Source organism: Myxocyprinus asiaticus, chromosome 19, assembly GCF_019703515.2.
Source record: "Myxocyprinus asiaticus isolate MX2 ecotype Aquarium Trade chromosome 19, UBuf_Myxa_2, whole genome shotgun sequence".
Taxonomy (NCBI): Eukaryota; Metazoa; Chordata; class Actinopteri; order Cypriniformes; family Catostomidae; genus Myxocyprinus; species Myxocyprinus asiaticus.
Window position 1 is genome coordinate 27,131,745 of NC_059362.1, and position 22,589 is coordinate 27,154,333.

Sequence of the window (22,589 nt, forward strand, 5' to 3'; positions counted from 1 at the left end):
ATACTATAAAGTAGTAATATATTGTTGTCTTATTTTGTATTTTTTTTAGCTATTTCATATTTAAATCAAGCTTTTATTTTTTGCATTTCTGTGTTTTTTTGACAGTAGTTTCTCACCTCTTGATATGCAATTCGCTACATGACCCAGTGTGATTATTAAACCCCAAAAAGTTGAGATTTAATTAAATAAATCTATAGTCTGTATGTGCTGCATGCTTCACAGTGCACTGCTCTCTGTCTTCTACTAAACACACACAAGAGCACGTGATGATCATGATTGTAACGTGGCAGGTGAGGATGGAGGATCTAAGTGCATCTTTTAATGGAAACAAAAGATGAACAAAGTAACTCAGAATAAAAATTAAAACAAAACACAGGGAACCCGGTACAGAACGTGACAATACATGTGGAGACTGACAAAGGAAACAGGGAAAACAAGGGCTGAAATACACAGGGGCAAGCAAGGGAATGAGGAACACCTGTAGAAACAATCAGGGGAAAAACAATCATAAAATGAAACTACAAAGGACTACAAACTAACAGGAAACAGGAACGTGGGAACTAAACAAGAATTTCAACATAAAAGTAAATGCAAAAAACAGGGAATACGTGACAATGATGAGGTGATTTTAGTGTATGAATGGCTGGCTTCACACATTAATTTTGAAGCGCACAGCACATGCAGATTATAAATGTATTCAATTAAATTGCAGCATTTTACCAGTAACCAGAGCAGTTGATCGATTTATCTGCAAAGATATGCACTCATCCCAAATTGCGTTGTTGATAATGAGGGTTTCAGAAGTTGGTTAAACACCTTGGTCATTCCTACCACATTCCACTCTAATTACATTCTCAAATAGTATTCTGAAGAACAGACAGTGACAAACTACAAATAAAACATTCAAACTAAATGCAAACCACTGTGTCATGAGAACTGTGATGAGCCTCCCTTGTATGTAATTAACCTAAACTGGAAAGCATTAATCAGCAGTATATAAAGAAGTGCTTTATGGCCTCTCCTCTGAGCTAAGACTACTTGAGGGTCTTGAACTCATTTGCACTGTCAGCTTAGCATACCCTCGTGTGCACAGATCAATCACATTGTTTTCAGCCAATAACTGTCAATCTGCTAATGCCCCTCAATTACTTATGTCCTCTCAAAAAAGACAAACTAGATCATGAGGGATCAATCCATGTAACATTAGCAGACAGGTTGGACAACAGATTGGACAGATGGGACAGTGAATATAATACTGTAAACAGTATGTAGAGGTGAAACACTCCTGATTCATCAAAAAACTCAACTTATGCCAGGTAAATTTCCCAATAACACAGTTCGCGAAACCTGGGGTGGGTGTTACCACCCCTTATCCTTCTGTGCTATAGTCCAGTCATCAGACAGTGGACGAAACTACAGTGTGTATGAAGGAGAGTAACTTTTCATTCTCTTTAGTTTTTAGAAAGATCCACTGTATGAGCAGATCTTAGAGACAAATGACTGAAGTTAAGCCATGTAAATCTATATGGTGCAAGCTGATATGTTCTTTGACCTTGTTATCTGTTAACCAATTGGCTCGCTCACATGTGACATGTTAAGCCAATTGGCTCGCATGGTGTAAGCTGATTGGTCCACTGACTTGTAATTGGGTAGCCAATCAAATTTTGTCTCTCTCTTTGTCTAACATCTACATAGCTCCGTTTTGCAGACAAGCCAGTTTCACTGCAGCATGCCTTGAGGGTTTTTCTCTGAACCCCACCTCCACCCCAGCTCCACTGTCTAGATCTGCTACATGGGGATTGTATGTATGTCTATTTGTGCAGCAGCATGTCCTACATACTCAATGCAGCATGTCTTGCGTTTTGTCTAAATGTGCAGCAGCAGCATGTCCACATGCTTAACTCTGTCTGTGAATGTTCTAGCAGTACCAGGTCTCCGTAATTGCACTGCAGCAACAGCAGCGTAGCAGATCTAATCCACCAAGACCAATATCCTATCAATATTTCATACCCACATTAACATGCTAAATCTTTCCGAGAGACATGACTGATCTACAGTGAGTAGATGGCAACAAATTTTCGATACCTAAAATACAAAAACAAACAAGGACAAATGGAGTCTGTCAAAACCTATATGGAGTCCTCATATATATCATTATGTATATATATATATTATTATTATTTTTATTTTTTTTTAAGCGCATTTCTGAAAATTTGACTAAAGAAAATGTGAATCATTGTGTGTTTCCATCCACTACATCATGCAAATTATCTTGAGGGATCCTGCCTTTTTATGATGTAGCAGTGACCTTCTTGCTTGGGGGTGAGTTGTATTTGTGGTATTGAAGTGATTGTGCATCTTGTGGCAATTTTAAAAGATGTCAAGTTATAACTCTTAAAATGAAACCCCCATTCTGTGTCTTGCTGTTATGAGTGTAAACGCGTCCAGAATGCCTTTTTGCTCCTCTCTGATATATTTTTAATTTTTGGTCTATGTAAACATGCACTAGATGGACATTTTTTATAATTTTGATGAGCGGTACAAGGCAAGCACAAATTTTAAAATGCATCAGTTCAGCTCTATTTAACTACTTATACACCGGCTGAGAGAGCTGCATGCCGTCCTGTATGTAAACAGACACGGAGATGTGAAATGTCACGCCTGTGAAGATCAGCGTCTCTGCTTTGGCTTGTTGAAGCACAAAAACATCAGGAAAAGAGCAACTGAAGGCTCCTGATCGCATCAGTGCAGGATTATTAAATGTTTGTTTCACCATGGATTGTTTTACGTTTGTGTGTATTACGTTTTAACATTTCATCGTGGATTATATGTGTTTTCGGCTCATATTAGCTTGGATAACTTGTGAACCAGTCACAATATGATTCAAGCTTTGCAAAGGAACTGGTATTGAAGGATGTGGCATTTAAAAACACTAGTGGACTCGATCGCAAAACCGTAAGTAAACAGTTTCATTCATGAATATTTTAAATGTGTTGACTATTTGATAGTTTATGGTGCTGCTAAGCTTGAGTGAAGAGTTTAATATATTCGGATGCAATGTGTAGGGTGTGCAATATGTGTAAACCATGAAATGTAGTTTTATAATGTCGTGGAGCCTGTTCATTCTCTTCCAGTTGAGTTTTAAATATGGCTGTATTTGAGGGGCTGCATGATGATACAGTGAACAGTGGGCATTTACGTTCAAGTTTAAAGGAGGTACTTAGGCCAAAACCGAGCGTTTCAGTCAGAGGACCAGAGACAGGGTAGAAAATGATCATATATGACTAAATTATGACTGTTTTGGTGCAAACAAATTTTACTAACATTATAAGTGGACCTCAGGGAAGGTAATAAAAACATAAATCGGTGGTAATTGGTGTAATCAAAACAAGCAAGTACAACCAATAATCAAAAACAAGCAAGTACAACCCCCCCAATATTTATACCATGATCAATGGAAACGTAAATTCTTCACACTGTAACCCCCCAGTGTTCAGGCCAAATCTACGCCCTCCTGTGAAACTCTAAAAAATCCACCTCTGCCTAGCGCAACATATTTTAAAATAATTTTGAGAGTTTTTGTTCATATCAAGCGTTTCCATTTGGATTTTCCTAAGCGAAAATTTACAATTTGCATAGAAATAGTTGAATGGAAACTCAACACATCAAGTCGTCTAGAGCCAGGATCGCCCGCTATCCACAAGAAATCCTAAAACATAAACAGTGGAGTCCAAGCATCTTCAATACAATGTCAATACAAATTCTACAATCAGCATAACAATTTGAGTTAAAAGTTGAATTGAACAATTAACATACATTTTGACAATTCTTTAGTACTTGGTATGTCTCCCTTTTGCTTTAATTACAACATGCACTCGAGCTGATGTCATACCAGCATGATTTGAGAATGTTACAAAGAGCATCTTGTGTGCTTCAAATGAAATCTGACCTTTTGTAAACAGGAGTTTAAAGGGATAGTTCACCCAAAATGAAAATTATCTCATCATTTACTCACCCTCATGACATCCCATGTGTATGACTTTCTTTCTTCTGCAGAACACAAATTAATATTTTTAGAAGAATATTTCAGCTCCATAAAATGCAAGTGAAAGGGTGCCAAGTTTTTTACGCTCCAAAAAACACATGAAGGCAACATAAAAGTAAAAAGACTCCAGTGGTTAAATCAATGTCTTCAGAAGTGATATGATATGTGTGGGTGAGAAACAGATCAATATTTATATAAGTCAATCACTACTTGCATTCTATGGAACAAAAGAGCTGAGAAAAAAATCTTCATTTGTGTTTTGCTGACGAAAGAAAGTCATACACATCTGGGATGGCATAAGGGTGAGTAAATGATGAGAGATTTTTCATTTTTGGGTTAACTATTCCTTTAAATGGGTCAATGTCACAAATTTGCCTATATTACATATGCAGTATAAATTGAGGATTATCAAAGAGCCAAAGGGTAGTGATTGTAAACTGTAGCTCCACTTGGAATTGGACAACATTGTAAACACATTACATTTACAAATACAACACATTCACTTAGGAATAAGGCATCTGCTGAGCAACTACAAAACAAAGCACAAGTTGAAGAGCATTGCTTGGTCATTAACATTTGAGCTGAGCTATGTGTACCAACTGTGTGATCCTCGACCATGCACCTATTCTCTTACATCGTTATATAATGTAGTACTTCACAGAGGCAGGGCCATTGGCTGCCTTCTCGCAGCGCAGGACAATTTTACACTTCTGACACAGCAATTTTCCCTATGGCAAGCTATCCTACTTGCACATATTTGAATAATTCTGAGGTGTAATAAGAGGGAACATTTTATGCAATCAGTCACAGCTCCTAAGATAACAGCATCCAACCAAAATAATTCCTGGTCTCTCAGAAATTTGTGTTTGCATTAAAAGTCACCTACCGTGGTGTCGCTTGATTGCCTATGGGAGGACAAATTTGTTTCACTTTATTTGTGTTGTATTTGTGTCACAATGTGTTTTTGATTTGGCTATGCTTAATGACTTCCTAAGATGCTGAAACGCTTAATTAATGCTGACATGCTTTGAATTAGCATAAACAGGGTGATACACTTGCAAGACAAATCAGCCCTCTGGACAGAGAGACATTAGCTTTGCTTTTTCTCTCCCTTACATTGATTGTCAGGAGGGGGAGTCAAGTCGACAGGCCCCGAGGGAGAACGGCTGACATGAGAAGAAAAGTACTTGCTATTTCAAAGCTCAGTGTGTTCTCCTGTTGTTTTGAGGCAGAACTTTCTGCCTAGATTTCAAGAAAAAACATTACGCTCAACAAAACAATTACCCATAAAACCATTACATATTCCTCACTAAACTCAGAATAGGATTGCAATTAGTGAATTTTTGTGGTTTGACAGTCAAAACAACCCTTTAATCTCATGATATATACTCAATGAGCACATTATTAGGAACACTATGGTCCTAATACCGACATTGTTTTCAGCTGTTGTAACCCTTCCGTCTCAAGGTTCGATGAGTTGTGCGTTCTCAGATGCTATTCTGCTCACTACAATTGTATAGGGCTTTGTTTCCCAAAAGCATCGTAAGCTTAAGTTGATTCTAGAGACCATTAGCACTAATGGTCTCTACGATAAATTTAAGTTTGCGATGCTTTTGGGAAACGCAGCCCTGAGTGGTTATCTGAGTTACCCGTAGCCTTTCTGTCAGGTCGAACCAGTCTGGCCATTCTCCGTTGACCTCTCTCACCACTCACTGGATGTTTTTTATTTTTGGCACCATTCTGAGTAAACTCTAGAGACTGTTGTGTGTGAAAATCCCAGGAGATCAGCAGTTACAGAAATACTCAAACCAGCCAGTCTGGCACCAACAATCATGCCATCGAAATCACTGAGATCACATTTTTTCCCCATTCAGATGATTGACACTGCCTAACATTTTTTGCTCCAATAAAGGAATTTAATTAACAGTCATCTAAAAATACAATTCTGTTTACAGCCTATTATTATCAAGTAGGCTACAGACACTCCAGCAGCAATTTGCCCTTTGCTTCTATGGCCTCTGCTTTCAGCATCCTGAGTGACACAGGTTAGCACTGTAAAAATAATATCAAATTATTTGTAGCTTAAGGGAAAACCCTACGAAGAGGACTCTCTGAGCTTTTAGGTTACTGTGATTTGACACAAATGCAAGCCTAGTATCTCTGAGCACTTCTGTGAAGTTAGCTGAGTTAGCCGTGTGTTCTGACTGAAACGCATGTCCTTTTTTGGGCTTAAAAGAGTGTGTTCTTTTCCAAGCTAAAAATAGATTCAGACTAATCTTGCGATAAAAGTGTGTACACTTCTGTGATATTCAGGGTTCAATCAAAACTGTGTTTCTGTTCCAATATGGTTATGAAGACTTTCATTGCAATACAGAAAAATACAGAATAGATCCATTGTGGTCAATTATTATCATAAGCTGGATGGTGAGGATGTGTGATAAATAGGCCTTTAAACCACATCTTGTAGCTTTATTTGTATCAGTCGGCTTTGTCTATTGAACATGTTTATCCAGGGGGATGCAGCCACACAAGTGACTTGGAACATTCATGCAATTGAACCTTCGCTGAGCCCCACCTTCAAAGAGTTTCTGACCAATCCTATCTTAGCAACTATTGCCATCCACCAATTCTCTGACAAGCGCTTGCTTTTTTCCAACGAGAGTCTACAGGAGTTATGTATATTTGAGTAGTTTTATATAGAATTTTATAGAAATTATCCCCCCAAAAAGAGGATATATGCAGTGTTTTTTCTTTCTTTTTAAAAAAAATCTTTAAATAAATCTCGAGAAGAACATGCTATGGATTAAACTGTCAGCACTCATTCCCAAATGAACATACTGTATATAACATCAGCGAGGACACCTACATTTGCTCCAAGATAAATAACTTAACATTAATTAATTGATGTATTGATCCAGGTCTTAATAAAAGCGATTAAAAAATAAAGAGTTCGCAGCATGAAAGTGAGTGTTATAAGACGTTATGAACAGTTCTATTCAATTACACTAATCTTATCAGGTGTGTAATTGCTATTAAATGACGCTTTTCTCTTTTCAAATGACTGTGATAATCGTTTGCCTCAATTCTGATTCACAGTCTCCACAGTTTTCAATCAAATTACTGTGTAATTTAACCATTTCTTTGACATAAAATGTCAGATTAATATGTTTTAAAATGTCACTCTTCATTCCAGCACGTGTAAGAATATTATCAAATCCTTTTATGAGAATATTTTGCCAAAGACCTCCTATTCAGTAATGGTAACCAAGGGGGGTGAAGCTTAGTGAAGGGTCAGTTGAGTTGCTTCAAATATTCAGCCAAAGTAAACGTAATCCTACTACTAGTTTTAGGGCTGCAGTGCTTTTTATTGCAGTCAGGCCCACTTTAAACAGCTTTTCTTTTCCACTACTAATACATGTCTCAATTTAAATCTTTTATCACTCCTTCAATAAGGACAGGTGTGGGAGTCCTCATTAAACAAACTTCCTCATGAATATTTTTAATAAGCTCATATTAAAGCCATTTAGCCCCTAAAGGCAAAGCCTGTTGCCTGCCTTCAATTGGCTCCTTATCAAGACCCCCTTTTAAAGTTGCACTGCACTCACACAGCTATTAATTGCTATGTTGTATCCACCCCTCAAGCATTTGATGTCACAGACTAAAAGCACAACCTAATCGATAGCCATGATGACGTAATATTAATATGTCTCAGGCCTTTCATGGTAATGATTGATTTTGTCTGATTGATTTTTATAAATGTAGGAAGCATGTATGCATTAGGCAGGCAGAAGTACTAATGTATGTCAAAAATTCTTATGGATCCCTTTTTCAAGAGTTTGCTGCTGTTGTGAGGGTGCATGACTTAGAGTAGAACGCTAAAATTGTACAAAGGCAGATTGATTTCACAACCCTTTCAATGTTATAGCATCATTGATCTGGCTTTCCTTTGTGCCTGACAGGGACCCCCAATGACAAATCTAAAGTTTCCACCTCCTGTAATGAACTGGATTGAGCTTTGTGTCGATTGCAAACAGCAGCGTACTTTACGACCATGTTCATTACTCAAAATGAGAGGTTTGGGGAAATTAAAATTGTTTCTGAGAAGAGGCAATCAATTAAACTGCTTATTAGCTCAACACGACAGCAACAACAACAACAAAAAAAAATATTTTTTCTTTTTTATCCCCTTTTTCTCCCAATTTTGGAATGCCTAATTCCCACTACTTAGTAGGTCCTCGTGGTGGCATGGTTACTCACCTCAATCCGGGTGGTGGAGGACAAGTCTCAGTTGCCTCCACTTCTGAGACCTTCAATCCACACATCTTATCACGTGGCTCGTTGTGCATGACACCACATAGACTCACAGCACTGGAAGCTCATGCTATTCTCCGCGATCCACGCACAACTTACCACATGCCCCACTGAGAGCGAGAACCACTCATCACGACTAAAAGGAGGTTAACCCATGTGATTCTGCCCTCCCTAGCAACCGGGCCAATTTGGTTGCTTAGGAGACCTAGCTGGAGTCACTCAGCACACCCTGGATTCGAACTCGCGATTCCAGGGGTGTTAGTCAGTGTCAATACTCACTGAGATTCCCAGGCCCCCGACAGCAACAAAATTAAACACAATATTCTTTCAGGGAAGCATGCAGCCAAAGCCAATTCGTTCATTTTGGGAACAGGACTCAAAGCAAATTCTGACAACTTAAGACAGAGATAAAAACATACTTGCAAGAGACAATCCTAGATTGCAAGATTAATGTTTGATGCTGAAAAAGGAAAATGAAAACAAACGGTGTTATTCAATTTGAAATATTCTCTGAGGTGATGCAGAGACATGCTTACAGTATGAGCACAAACTGTGTTCATTCATTTTTAAACATTCTCTGCAGTCATAATCAGTATTACATTCTTAAACAAGGGTCCAGTGTTATGCACCCTGCGGACCTAACATGAGTGCAGGGGTAGTGATACTCACCAGCTGGAGCTAGCCTTGGGGGTGGTGGAGGAGGGGGTGGAGGTGGTAATGGTGGGTAGGGCCTACACTGGCATGGCAACTGGCAGCTCCCTTCCAATGGTGCCACTGTGGTTCGGGAGCATGACTTCTGGAGCTCCCCTTTTGCAAACTAGGGTGAAAATGTGAGCACAACTTGGGTTAGTGTTTTTTTCTTACAGATGTGGCTTTCATACTTTGTCCTTATGAGTAATCAAAAATATTCAAAGTACACATTCTGTTGTCATGTACTGTTTATTACTGCAAAACTGCCATGGTAAGATGTTGATAGTGGTGATGATTAGAAGCTAGCAGTGAAAGGAGATTTTTAGTAATAGCCCTTAGAATTTACAATGAAGGGAAAATAAAAACATAACAAACACAAGCGCACTTTCTTTTTTTCTCTCTGCACACTGGCGAATGGGAGCTCACTCCTACTAAAGTGGAGAATGAAGTGTGTGTGGAGGCTGAGGTCTTTCAAAGAGTGCACCCACCCACATTGCAGAACCTCAGGTCCCCAGAGGAGTGGGAGTAACGAGGGGTGAACCCTGACACTGCCTCCCCCTAATAGGCCATCTAGGAAACACTTGTGCTAGTCTTGTGAGCTCTGATGCCACAGGGGATAGCAGCACAGGACCCACAGCCATGTCTCCAGAAAACAGTAGAAAAACAACAACTTTAACTAGTGCTGGAACTGAGAGGAAGGATGCACCGGTTGCAATTTAATATAAAAAATAAGTATGCCAATAGTGCATACAAAATGCAGCATGCACTATTACTAAATACTACTACTGGATGTGTAACACCAAAATATTACATATGACTGTGCAGTTATTTTACTTTTAACCATCCTTTCAACATGCTCTTTTCTGAAGTAGTTTGACAAGGTTGACCTGAATTTTCCACTGATTTTACAGATAATGTAAATTATACTTGCATTCGTATGAAGTGTTGAATTATTCTCTAAATCCAAATAGAGTGTATGGGTCAGTAAATGTCCTTTAACTTTAGACTGCAGGTTAATGACTTAACATCTAAATCCCATGATGTCAATGGGATCTGACAGTGACTCACTGAGTGTACAAAATACACACTGTAAAAAAGGTAATGTGAATTTGTTACCTTGAGGAGCTATTTCTACCTGATATAAATTTAAAATGACTCTTGTTGGTGTGACATAATGTATTCAGGTTGATTCAGTGATTAATATATATATATATATATATATATATATATATATATATATATATATATATATATATATATATATAAATATTATTATTATTATTATTATTATTATTACTTTATTTTTTTATTTTTTTACTTAAATAAAATCAGATGTTACCCTATGCATTTTTTTTTTCTCAGTGTTTACAAAAGGATATGGAAATATATTGGAGACTCCGATGAAAAAGATAGTCGCTCAATGTGATTTCCGCATCTGCGCAGCAGAGAAACAGATGGTGACCATTATGCACGTGCACTTCCACTACGCTACGGTCCGTTATTGTACATGACCGTGAATTATTATCAACGACTCAGCTGCTCAGTCCAACTTACCTGCAGTAATGGAAGAAATATTGCGAGAAAACAGTGACTAAACAAAAACGGCAAAACCCCCAAACTGAGCGGCAATAAATTTCGAATAAACATTCCTCTTCTGTCTCTTCACAGTCCACCTGACATGGACGCAAGTGTGAGGCGCAGAAAAGTCATTTATTATCAGCTATTTAATCCGCTCCTCAAGGCTTTCCAGCGATGTTTTCCTCGAGTTTGAGCAGATATGCTCTCTGAAACATTTTCGTCCGATTAGAACGATAATAATTGGTGACATGGAAGGGTTTGAAACGACATACGAAATCATGCACGAGAGCTATTTATGTGGAAAGTTGTTGATCCTCCGCGCGGTGCGGTATCCACACAAGAGTTGCGAGGCAAAGTTCTCCAGCGCGCGGAGACTGACACACGATTCTGCTGGTGTCAAGCGTTGAATCAGGATTCATTTCTCGCCAGGCATGATGAGATGATGTCAGTCATACGGTACAGAAGTTATTGACAGCGCACAGTACACACATGTGCGCCACAGAAAAGATACGTTCACTCGGTTAATCGTTAAGCACCGGTGCAAGAGCTGGTTCCAAAACTGTAGACTGGGGATTCACCTCTTCATTACTTCTACAGCAGTACCTGACGTGAAGCCTTCCAGTGAGAGATGCGCGCCAAGATAACGCACTGTTAATATGCAAGCCATTTATACTGCCGATGAAATCGTTTTAATTCGCTTCCGTACAGACGGTTGACAAAAAGAGATGTCGGGGATACTGTATTCAGCGAGGACCCTTAGGGTTATATTGGACAGGTCACCGCGTCAGACACTGTGCATGTATTTGGGGCGAGTTGGATGTACTCTGCAGGGTTGACACAGTAGAGAGTGAGAGAGAGCGAGTCGGGGGAGGGGGGCGGTTGTGCCCTCCAGAGATTTTGTTTAGGTGGCAGAATTTAAATTTTGGCTTGCGTGTTATTAAAAGGACATCTCTGTGTATTTATTACCGCTATATGGGATTTAAAATGAACAGTAAGAAAACAGTTTTTAATTAAGAAGCTTAAATAATTGATCCAGTTGCACTATAGTCTAATTGTGATATAAACCAAATAAAATAAAGTGTAATTGCAGTGAAAATGTTATGGTACTTGATCAATGTCTGAATGTGCAGCAAAATTTTGAGGAGGTACGTGTACCAGCCCATAAACATTTCAAGCACGGGCTAAAAATGTTTCAAGGAATGAAAACTGAAAATGAACGCTTTTTTATTTTTTTTATATTTATTTATTTTTTTTATTTTTTTATTTTTTGCAGAATGTGTTCGGAGTGAAAACGTTCATTTTAAATGCTGGTAACCGGTTAATTACTGGTTAATTTCGTTACAATGTTACCTCCACCCCTACATGTGAAAACATTGAGTCGTTTTTTGTTGTTGTTGCTTATTTTGGGTGAGGCAAGTCCCTAATTTTAAGTTTGTTTTTCCAGACCAGTTTGCTTATATCTCTTGCGAGATTTGGCAACACTGGCAACTCATACACCACTCACCCTTAGCAGGGAGTACTGTCTTTATAAAAAGAATGTTATTAACCATAATTTAATTCTAACCAGTTAACATTTTGAAAGAAGTCAGCAGAACATCAGAACCGGAATGAAAAAAAAAATGTTTCTGCTCAGAACGAACTAAAATAAAAAACAGTTTGTTTTTAGTCCCTGATTTCAAGTTCAGTTAGACTTGTGTCTGAATATTGTTTTTTTGGTTGAGATGGAATAAAAATATGTGGATATTTTTGAATGGATATCATATGACAACAGCCAAATGTGGTCTTTTAGCCAAAGCTTAAATCTGTACTGTTAAATATTACATAACCATATGTTTTCTGCTTAAATTATTAGACCATGAAGGATGCAATATAGGTACTGTAACATATGACATTTGAACATTTCTGTGTATTTAAATAAGGCCCCTTACAAGCCCTGTTTAGTATCATTCTAGTCTTTCCATATTAGCTTCAGAACCAAGACTGACCCTTGCACCCAGCACCATTTGAAAGCTTATTGTGAACATGCCTAGTAAGGTTTTAAAAACATTTAGAAAGAATATAGGATCAAAATGGCATCAAATGGTTTTTGTTTTTTACATTATTGGTGAGATCATATACAGTTGAAGTCAGATGTTTACATACACCTTAGAGAAATACATTTAAACTCAGTTTTTCACAATTCCTGACATTTAATCATTGAAAACATTCCCTGTCTTAGGTCAGTTAGGATCACTACTTTATTTTAAGAATGTGAAATGTCAGAATAATAGTAGAGAGAATGATTTATTTCAGCTTTTATTTCTTTCATCACATTCCCAGTGGGTCAGAAGTTTACATACACTTTGTTAGTATTTGGTAGCATTGCCTTTAAATTGTTTAACTTGGGTCAAACATTTTGGGTAACCTTCCACAAGCTTCTCACAATAAGTTGCTTGAATTTTGGCCCGTTGGACAGAACTGATGTAACTGAGTCAGGTTTGTAGGCCTCCTTGCTCGCACACGCTTTTTCAGTTGTGCCCACAAATGTTCTATCGGATTGAGGTCAGGGCATCGTGATGGCCACTCCAATACCTTGACTTTGTTGTCCTTAAGCCATTTTGCCACAAATTTTGAGGTATACTTGGGGTCATTGTCCATTTTGAAGACCCATTTGCGACCAAGCTTTAACTTCTTGAGATGTTGCTTCAATATATCCATATCATTTTCCTTCCTCATGTTGCCATCTATTTTATGAGGTGCACCAGTCCCTCCTGCAGCAAAGCACCCCCACAACATGATGCTGCCACCCCCATGTTTCACGGTTGGGATGGTGTTCTTCGGCTTGCAAGCCTCACCCTTTTTCCTCCAAACATAACGATGGTCATTATGGCCAAACAGTTCAATTTTTGTTTCATTAGACCAGAGGAAATTTCTCCAAAAAGTAAGATCTTTGTCCCCATGTGCACTTGCAAACTGTAGTCTGGCTTTTTTATGGCAGTTTTGGAGCAGTGGCTTCTTCCTTGCTGAGCAGCCTTTCAGGTGATGTCGAAATAGGACTTGTTTTACTGTGGATATATATACTTGTCTACCTGTTCCCTCCAGCATCTTCACAAGGTCCTTTGCTGTTGTTCTGGGATTGATTTGCACTTTTTGCACCAAACTACTCTAGGAGACAAACATTCTCTATGAGACAGAATACGTCTCCTTCCTGAGCGTTATGATGGCTGCATGGTCCCATGTTGTTTATACTTGTGTACCATTGTTTGTACGGATAAAAGTGGTACCTTCAGGCGTTTGGAAATTGCTCCCAAGGATGAACCAGATGTGTGGAGGTCCACAATGTTTTTTTTTTCTGAGGACTTGGCTGATTTCTTTTGATTTTCCCATGAGGCACTGAGTTTGAAGGAAGGCCTTAAAATACATCCACAGTTACACCTCCAATTCAGTACACCTCCTATAAGAAGCTAATTGTCTAAAGGTTTGACATCATTTTCTGGAATTTTCCAAGCTGATTAAAGGCACAGTTAACTTAGTGTATGTAAACTTCTGACCCACTGGAATTGTGATATAGACAATTCAAAGTGAAACAATCTGTCTGTAAACAATTGTTGGAAAAATGACTTGTTTCATGCACAAAGTAGATGTCCTAAACAACTTGCCAAAACTATAGTTTGCTAATATTAAATCTGTGGAGTGGTTAGAAAATGAGTTTTAATGATTTCAACCTACAGTTTTTGCATACCCTGGCAGAAATTGTGAAATTTTGGCACTGATTTTGAAAATATGATTGATCATAGTCCCCCCCATGGCTCAGTATCTAGACTGCTCGGTGCATCCACGTGAGAGCTAACAAACTCATTGACTATTTATACATAGACACTAATTGCACACAGGTGTGGGAAATTAACCTTTAATTGCCATTTAAACCTGTGTGTGTCACCTTGTGTGTCTGTAACAAGGCCAAACATTCAAGGGTATGTCAACTTTTGATCAAGGCCATTTGGGTGATTTCTGTTATTATTATGATTTAAAAAGGAGCCAAACAACTATGTGATAATAAATGGCTTCATATGATCACTATCCTTAAATACAAGACAATTCTTTTGCTTGATCAGTCATATTTTCAAAATCAATGCCAAAATTTCACAATTTCTGCCAGGGTATGCAAACTTTTGAGCACAACTGTAAGTGTATGTAAACTTCTGACTTCAACTGTATGTCAATTGAAATATGATTGATAGTGTAGATAATTCTTCCACCTCTTTCTGTGTGGTGTTGCACACACATATTTGCCCTAAAACTGCAAAATTAGCTCCTCCTTCAAATTTAATTAGACCTAGGTGCCCTCTGATGTGATCATCATAAATGTGGTTGCTCCACTAAATCACCAAAGCAATAAATTCTACCCAAAATAAATTGAATCTAATTTAATTTTATGGACTAAGTCAGAATCTGCCAACACCTCAGACACTGTGTCTCCAACGAGTTGCTTTTGTTTAATCACAGTGATCATTCATTGGCTCTTAAATACGAACTTGCATATATTGTGATTTATTCACTGGGATTCTTTAGTATAACTACAGTTTCAACACAGTTTTATCAAATAATCTGAAAGAGGCAAGTTTACAGTAAAATTATTTTGTTATGAGTCAGTGGTTTATATTAAAAGCTAACTCTCAGGTGTACTTTTTTTAAAAGATATATGAAAATCAATGCAATGCTATTAGAGTGCAGGCACCATACGTACAGTACATTCTCATGAGTGCTGGACAAATGTAGTCAATAGGAATCAAAGTAAGTGCTTGGTTTTAGTGATAGGCTCTAGTCCAAGTTAATGCCATTTCATTAGTTGAGACACTGCAGAGTAGATTAGAAATAGGGAGAGGGGTAGTAGAACAGGGAGGGCTGTATTCAGACAATAGCTGATTCCACAGCTTGATGCCAGGAAGTCCTGCTTGGTCTGCAGCAGTACTCTCCCCTGCCTGCTGACCAACCCTAAAGGGTGCTGTAATCTAGTTAAAATTGAGATTGATGGCTCTGTGTACATTAAGGTAGATCTGTCTGATTGTTCATCCAATTGAATCCAGGCCATTAGGCTGGTGTTCAATCAAGATGAGCTCACGCTGCCTCTTTTCCTTCCTCTTGGTCTTTTTGATTTCTGTCCTTATCTCCCTGCCTTGAATTCTTTGTTTGTTCTTCCACACCGAAAGAGACTCTCAGTCTATTCTGGGCTTTTTGTGCTGAGGATGGAAGTGAATTGTGAATCAAACTGACTGCAGTAGGTATTCTCTTTGGCAGATACAATAAGGTTCAAGGAGAACTGTAACAGGCAAAGGGTGGGCAAGGAGGAGGCAAGAGCCAGCTGAACATTCAACATAAATTTTAATGAGAAACTCAACATAAACAAACATAAACAAACACACGCACATGCAGCATGGCCACTGGTGTGTCTCTCTCTCTCAAACTACTGTCTCTAGCTCCCCTGTGCACCCTCACAGCCCGGCCATGCCCTCCTCCTCGTGACACTCCTTCCCAGCCCGATTCAGGCCGGGGTGCCACCAGACTGACTTACTCCCCCCTCATTTCTGGAGGGGAGACGCTGCCCTTCCGGACATTCTGTCAGCCAGTGGTCCACCCGCCTCCTGGGAATCTGGGGGAGAGACAAGGGGAGGCATGGGGAGAGGAAAGGGTAAGCGGGAGACACAGAGAGAGAGGAGAGAGAGAAAAACTTGCTTGCGGCTCCTCCTTTGGCGGATGGCAGTGGCGAGGACTCCGCAACAGCGCATCGCTTCTCCCTCCCGGGTTTTGGGACCACCGTAACAGTTAAAGGACAGGCAAAGAGGAGGCATGAATAGACTGAACAGTCAACGTAAAGTTTAATGTCAAACTCAAAATAAAACAAACATAAACAAACGCACACACATGCAGCACAGCCGTGTGCATCTCTCTCTCTCTCTCGAACTGCCATCTCCGGCACCCCTTTATCTCGCTCTCCTGCTGATCATCTTATTCAGCGCTGGCCATGCACCCTCATGGCCCAGCCACACCCTCCTCCTCGTTACAAGAACCTTGCACCTAAAAAACCTTCACATATTCTCGGTTTGCCGCCAGCCTCACAGCAATAAAGTAGTTTAGTAGACTACTTGAATCCTCTCAGTAGACATGATGTCATTGGTGTCATTATAAAAGAGATCAAAGAGACCTCTGGGAATTAATACTCATGAAATTGTATAGGTTGTACTCAAGAAAGATAGCACTATCCAAAATGATTGTAAACAAAAACTTTTAGGCTTCTTTGTAGCCCAAAGACAAAAGGGTCCAAGTAAACCCTTTTTGCAGTGCTGACAGCCATAACATTAAAACCACCTGTTGTACATGAAAATCCAAGGAGATCAGCAGTTACAGAAATAATCAAACCATCCCGTCTGGCACCAACAGTCATTCCATGGTCCAAATCACTGAGATCACATTTTTTCCCCACTCTGATGGTTGATGTGAACATTAACTGAAGCTCATGACCCGTATCTGCATGATTTTATGCACTGCTGCCACACGATTGGCTGATTAGATAATTGCATGGATGATTGTTGGTGCCAGACGGGCTGGTTTGACTATTTCTGTAACTGCTGATCTCCTGGGATTTTCATGCACAACAGACTCTTTCATAACAGAATTTACTCTGAATGGTGCCAAAAACAAAACACATCCAGTGAGTGGAAGTTCTGTGGACAGAAATTACCTTGTTGATGAGAGAGGTCAACAGAGAATGGCCAGACCAGTACTGACAAAGTCTATGGTAACTCAGATAACTGCTCTGTACAATTGTGGTGAGAAGAATAGCATCTCAGAATAGCATTCTGGGATGCGGGTTGGCGTTGTTTTGGCGGCACAAGGGGGACCTACACAATATTAGGCAGGTGGTTTTAATGTTGTAGCTGATTGGTGTATATTTGTGTTTCACCAACATGATCACACCTGAAAATCTCTACTTAAGTAAAAGTACTGCAACTGAAGATATAATTAACTTGAGAACAAGTAAATGAGAAATAATATGACTCAAGTAAGAGTAAATAAGTAGTTTGCTGAAAAACTACTTGAGTGATTACAAATTACTTTTATGAAAATTATATAACACTGTAAATAGTATATACACTACTGTTCAAAAGTTTTAGAACACAAAGGCATTTTTGTTTTTGAAAGAAATTGATGTTTTGGTTCACTGAAGGATGCATTAAAGGGATAGTTCACCCAAAAATTACCCAGATGTGTATGACTTTCTTTTGACGCAACAAAGATAAAAAAAATAATAATAAATAAATAAATAAATAAAAAAACAATCTCAGCTTGAAGGTTCATACAATGCAAGTGAATGGTGGCCAGTAATGTGAAGGTCCAAATAGCATATAAAGGCAGCAAAAAAGTAATCCATAAAAGTAATATAATATATATTAATAAATATATTATAAAATATATATATATATACATACATACTACTGGTCAAATGTTTTGAAACACTTGACTGAATTATTTCTCATGATCTTAAAAATCTTTTGATCTGAAGGCGTATGCTTAAATGTTTGAAATTAGTTTTGTAGACAAAAATGTAATTGTGCCACTACATTAATTTGTCATTATAAAACTAACATTTAATTAAAAAAAAAAAAGTTTTTGAAATTGATGACTTGGACCAAATAATAAAGAAAAGCAGCCAATAAGTGCCCATCATAGATGGGAACTCCTTCAATACTGTTTAAAAAGCATCCCAGGGTGATACCTCAAGAAGTTGGTTGAGACAATGTCAAGAGTATATTTCTGCAAATTCTAGGCAAAGGGTGACTACTTTAAAGATGCTAAAATATAACACAGTTTTGATTTATTTGGATTTTGTTTAGTCACAACATAATTCCCATAGTTCCCTTTATGTTATTCCATAGTTTTGACATCTTTACTATTATTCTAAAATGTGAAAAAAACAAAAAAAACAAAAAAAAAAAACAAAACAAAACTTTTGACCGGTAGTGTGTGTGTGTATATATATATATATATATATATATATATATATAAACAGTCATTGATTTAAGTGTATTTTTTGATGAATTTAATGTCTCTTAAAACTCTTTGTATAACTGTAATGGACAGTATTTCTTACAGTGGCGTACCGTACCATACTGTCAAATAGGCCTATTGTTTAATTTTGTGACAATAAAAAAGCAAACAAGATATCCCCACATGTTTGTAAAACTACACTGTTAACATGTTTAATACAGTTAAAATGTACCTTTAAAAAGTATTTTGTGTGTATTGGCTGTCTGTACTTTATGAAGTCATTGACAATGGACATCAGTAATAGACACACAGTGGAACTAGACAGCCAGCATGTGCAAGTCATCTCAGTCTACCTACAAATCATATTAATATATGAAGAAACCCAAGTTCTACTGAAGAATGTCACTGCTGCAGCCACCTTCAACTCTTTGAATACAAAGCAACTTGGCAGAAAATGGGAAGTTTCTGTATGGCTACAAATGTTTTAATTGTACCTCATTGCTAGTGTGCAATTTGCTATGTTTCTCCATATTGCAGGGGAAGAAGCCATCAAAGTGCATAATAAATTTCAGTTTATGGAGTGAGAAATTCAAGGCATATTGTGAACCTAGGAAAAACCTGTCGTACATTCGCCACATGGCCCGTCAGAATCAATTGACTCGCATGTCACAGATCTTAAACATAAGGCGAAAGACAGTGAATTTGGCGATTTGAGTGATTCACTCATCAAGAACAGAAGAGACAACCATGTTTAAGACTGTTATGTGAAGGAGACCTCACGTTAACATAAGCATTAAGCATTTCACGCTAACTAAATTACGTCCAATCAAAGGAGACTGCTAGTCGACGAAGTAGACGTGGGTTCAAGTCATTTGGAACTAAAAGAAAACAAAAGAAAACAACAAAAAAATCCACCTGCCATTTAATTACATATTCTGGCCACAAGATGTCACTAATTGGACAACTTACCTTCACATTATAAAACTGAAAGCACAACATTCAATTTCAAGTTGTTGACAGCAACGCACAAGCAATACTTGGATGCACAGCCTATGAAAATGTGGGCATGGTGTACAGAATCTACGATATCGAAACTGAAGATGACTTGTTGAGAGACTTTAAGAAACTGTTCATTGGTCTTGGATGTTTGCCAATTGAACATCACAACGAAACAGACCTCAATGTTCCACCAGTGATACATCCACCTAGAAGGAGTCCTGTAGTGCTCGAAGACAAAATAGTAGAAGAGTTATGCAAGACAGAAAAAATGGATGTAAAAGCAAAGCAAACAGAACCGACAGACTGAGTCAGTATGGCCACAGTAGTGAAACCAAACAAGATACAAATGTGCATGGTTCCACAGGACCTCAACAATGCAGTAAAATGTGAACAAATGTAAACACTGTCTACTGACAGTGGAAGTAGTATCCAGCATACCAAATCCAAAGATATTATCTATTCTTGATCCCAATTAAGGGTATTGGCTAATAAAACTAGACGACGAAATCTTGAATCTTTGCACATTCAACACCCCAATCGGGAGGTACAGGTTTCTTCACCTCTACACTTCAGGGTGTCCTCAGCAAGCAAAGACTTCCTTTGTACAGTCGCACAGATGTTAGATGGTCTGGAAGGAGTAGGTCAACTTCAAGCTGATATCCTAATATGGGGAGAGACAGTTCAAGAACATGACCACAGACTCGTCAGACTGCTACAAAAAACAAGATAATGGAATCTAAAGCTAAACAAGAACAAGTGTCAGATAAAAACATCAAAATCAATTAAAATATCTCGGACACATAATTTCAAAAGAAGGTCTCAAGCCAGATGACAAAAAGTTGAAAGCAGTAGTTCAAATGTAGTTTAAATACCAATGCCTAAAAACAAACAAGCCCTCATGAGATTCATGGGTATGGCACAATACCTTTCCAAATTAATTCCAAATTTATCCAAAGTCAGCGCTCCTTTTCAGAAGCTACTAGAAGAAGTTTAATGGCACTTGAAGGAAAAACAACAAAAAAGCTTCACAAAGATGAACAACCTGCTAAAAATTCACCAACACTGAAATTCATTGATGTGCAGAACTTTCAGCTGATGCCAGCTCTAAAGGCATTGGATCAGTCATTTTACAAGAGGGAAAATCACATGCACTCACAGATGCTCATAAAAGATGAGCACAAACTGAAAAAGAATTACTTGCCATTGCTCACAGATGTGAAAAATTCCATCCGTATATCTATGGCAAAGAAGTGGAAGTTGAAAGGGATCATAAACTACTTGAAAGTATCTTCAAGAAATCACTGCACAAAGCTCCACCCAGGTCACAGTGAATGCTTCAAATACTTTAAAGATACAGCCTGAAAGTAGCATGCAAACCAGGTAAAGAGTTGCATATTGCTGATGCACTGAATGAGCAAACTGAAGACTTACTACATCAGGAGTTAGAAGTAAGCTAGATAACAACTTGGCTGACTTTGTCTGATGAAAAGCTGACCATCTTCTGCTATGCAAAAGCTGCTGATCCAGAAATGCAACTACCATGCAACATGACCATTGATGGATGGCCCATTGAAAGCAGCGCTGTCCCAAAAGAGATTCAAGCATATTGGACATTTAAGGAAGAGATTAGCTTTGTATAAGGACTCCTTTTCAGATCTGCAAAACTCACTGTTCCAAACCAATTAAGACAGGAAATGCTAATAAAAATTCACCAATCGTACCTTGGAGTTGTAAAATAAAAATAAAGAGCCAGATATGTTTTATATTTGCATGTCAACCCAAATTGAAAAATTTGTATCACAATGTTCAGTGTGCAATAAACACAAGAACAACAATCCAAAACAACCATTAATACAGTATCACATCCACTACCAGGTAGACCGTGGTCAAAGACTGGCACAGATCTATTCCCATACAATGGTTCAGAGTACTTAGTATATTCTTTGTAGAATTCAAATAGATTTTGTGGTCTGCGCTGCATTGAAGTGAAGCTTGGATGACTCGCGCAAGAGATGACTCATGCTGTCTTATCTCTGGAGTACACTGTTGTGCCCTGCGGGCTTCCATTGTGCTGCAAAGATGCACGTTTCAGTTTGGAAGCAAATTTAGCACTTGAAAAATAAATGTAGCTGTTGAATACTTCATTTTTAACTTAACTTCATTTCAGTACTATAATTTATTAATACTCTGAAAAGTAGAAAAAAAAAAAAAAGTATTGTAAAGACAGCAGTTGTAATTCATTACTTTCCACCACTGGTATTTTATTGATTCATAAGATCATGTGAAATTTGTCTGGTCACAGGCCATAGATTTATTGTGTCCTTTTTAATTATTTTTGTATGTTTTTGACACATGTTCTTTGACAAATACATAGTACAATAAGTTGTAATTTATGGCTTGTAAAAACTACACTGTTAAAAGGTTTAATACAGTTAAAATGTACCTTTAAAACTGTTAAGTATTTTGTGTGTATTGGCTGTCCTTAAGCCTAATGATTCGTGCATAAGAACAAAAAGCTTGGTAAGTGAACAATTGGCCTTTTAGATTAATCAAACAGTATATATCCTAACAAATAATACCTCTTACACTTGTCTTTCAGATAAGAGTTACCCACCTCTGCATTACTCAGTGTCAGCTCTAATAACATGTTGCAAAACATTTCTTTGCACTTGCATGGTCTTTTCGCTCTCAATGATGTAATACCCTATCAAAGCCTGGGGAGAGCACTTAGATATAATGCAGTCGAAGCACAGGGCCAACCTTGCACAAGTCCTGGGTGGGGGGAGCATGGGTAGACTGTGTCCTGACACGGAGGGAGTGGGTGGTGATAGATGATGTTGAGACAGCCGTTCGTTTTTGCTGAGTTTTTTCCACCCCAGGTCAAGGAGTGGAGTTGAGTCAGCATAGCCATGATGCTGTGATTTAAGTCCTGTGTCTCAAC

At 38.2% G+C, this 22,589-nt stretch overlaps 1 protein-coding gene across 2 annotated transcripts in view; it reads right to left on the bottom strand.

Moving 5' to 3' along the window:
- The window catches only part of LOC127409851 (proline-rich membrane anchor 1-like), a 131,870-nt gene that overhangs the window by 84,758 nt on the left and 24,523 nt on the right, over positions 1-22,589 (bottom strand). Inside the window, exons 2-3 of one of the 2 annotated variants that reach the window (XM_051644750.1) lie at positions 9,535-9,689; positions 9,026-9,173 (exon numbers count right to left, since the gene is read on the bottom strand). In XM_051644750.1, the coding sequence (XP_051500710.1) occupies positions 9,026-9,173; positions 9,535-9,540 (154 nt within the window). In that variant the 5' untranslated portion in view covers positions 9,541-9,689. Of the gene's footprint in view, positions 1-9,025; positions 9,174-9,534; positions 9,690-10,600; positions 11,403-22,589 lie in introns of those variants that run through there. The other variant, XM_051644749.1, reaches the window with a different exon arrangement.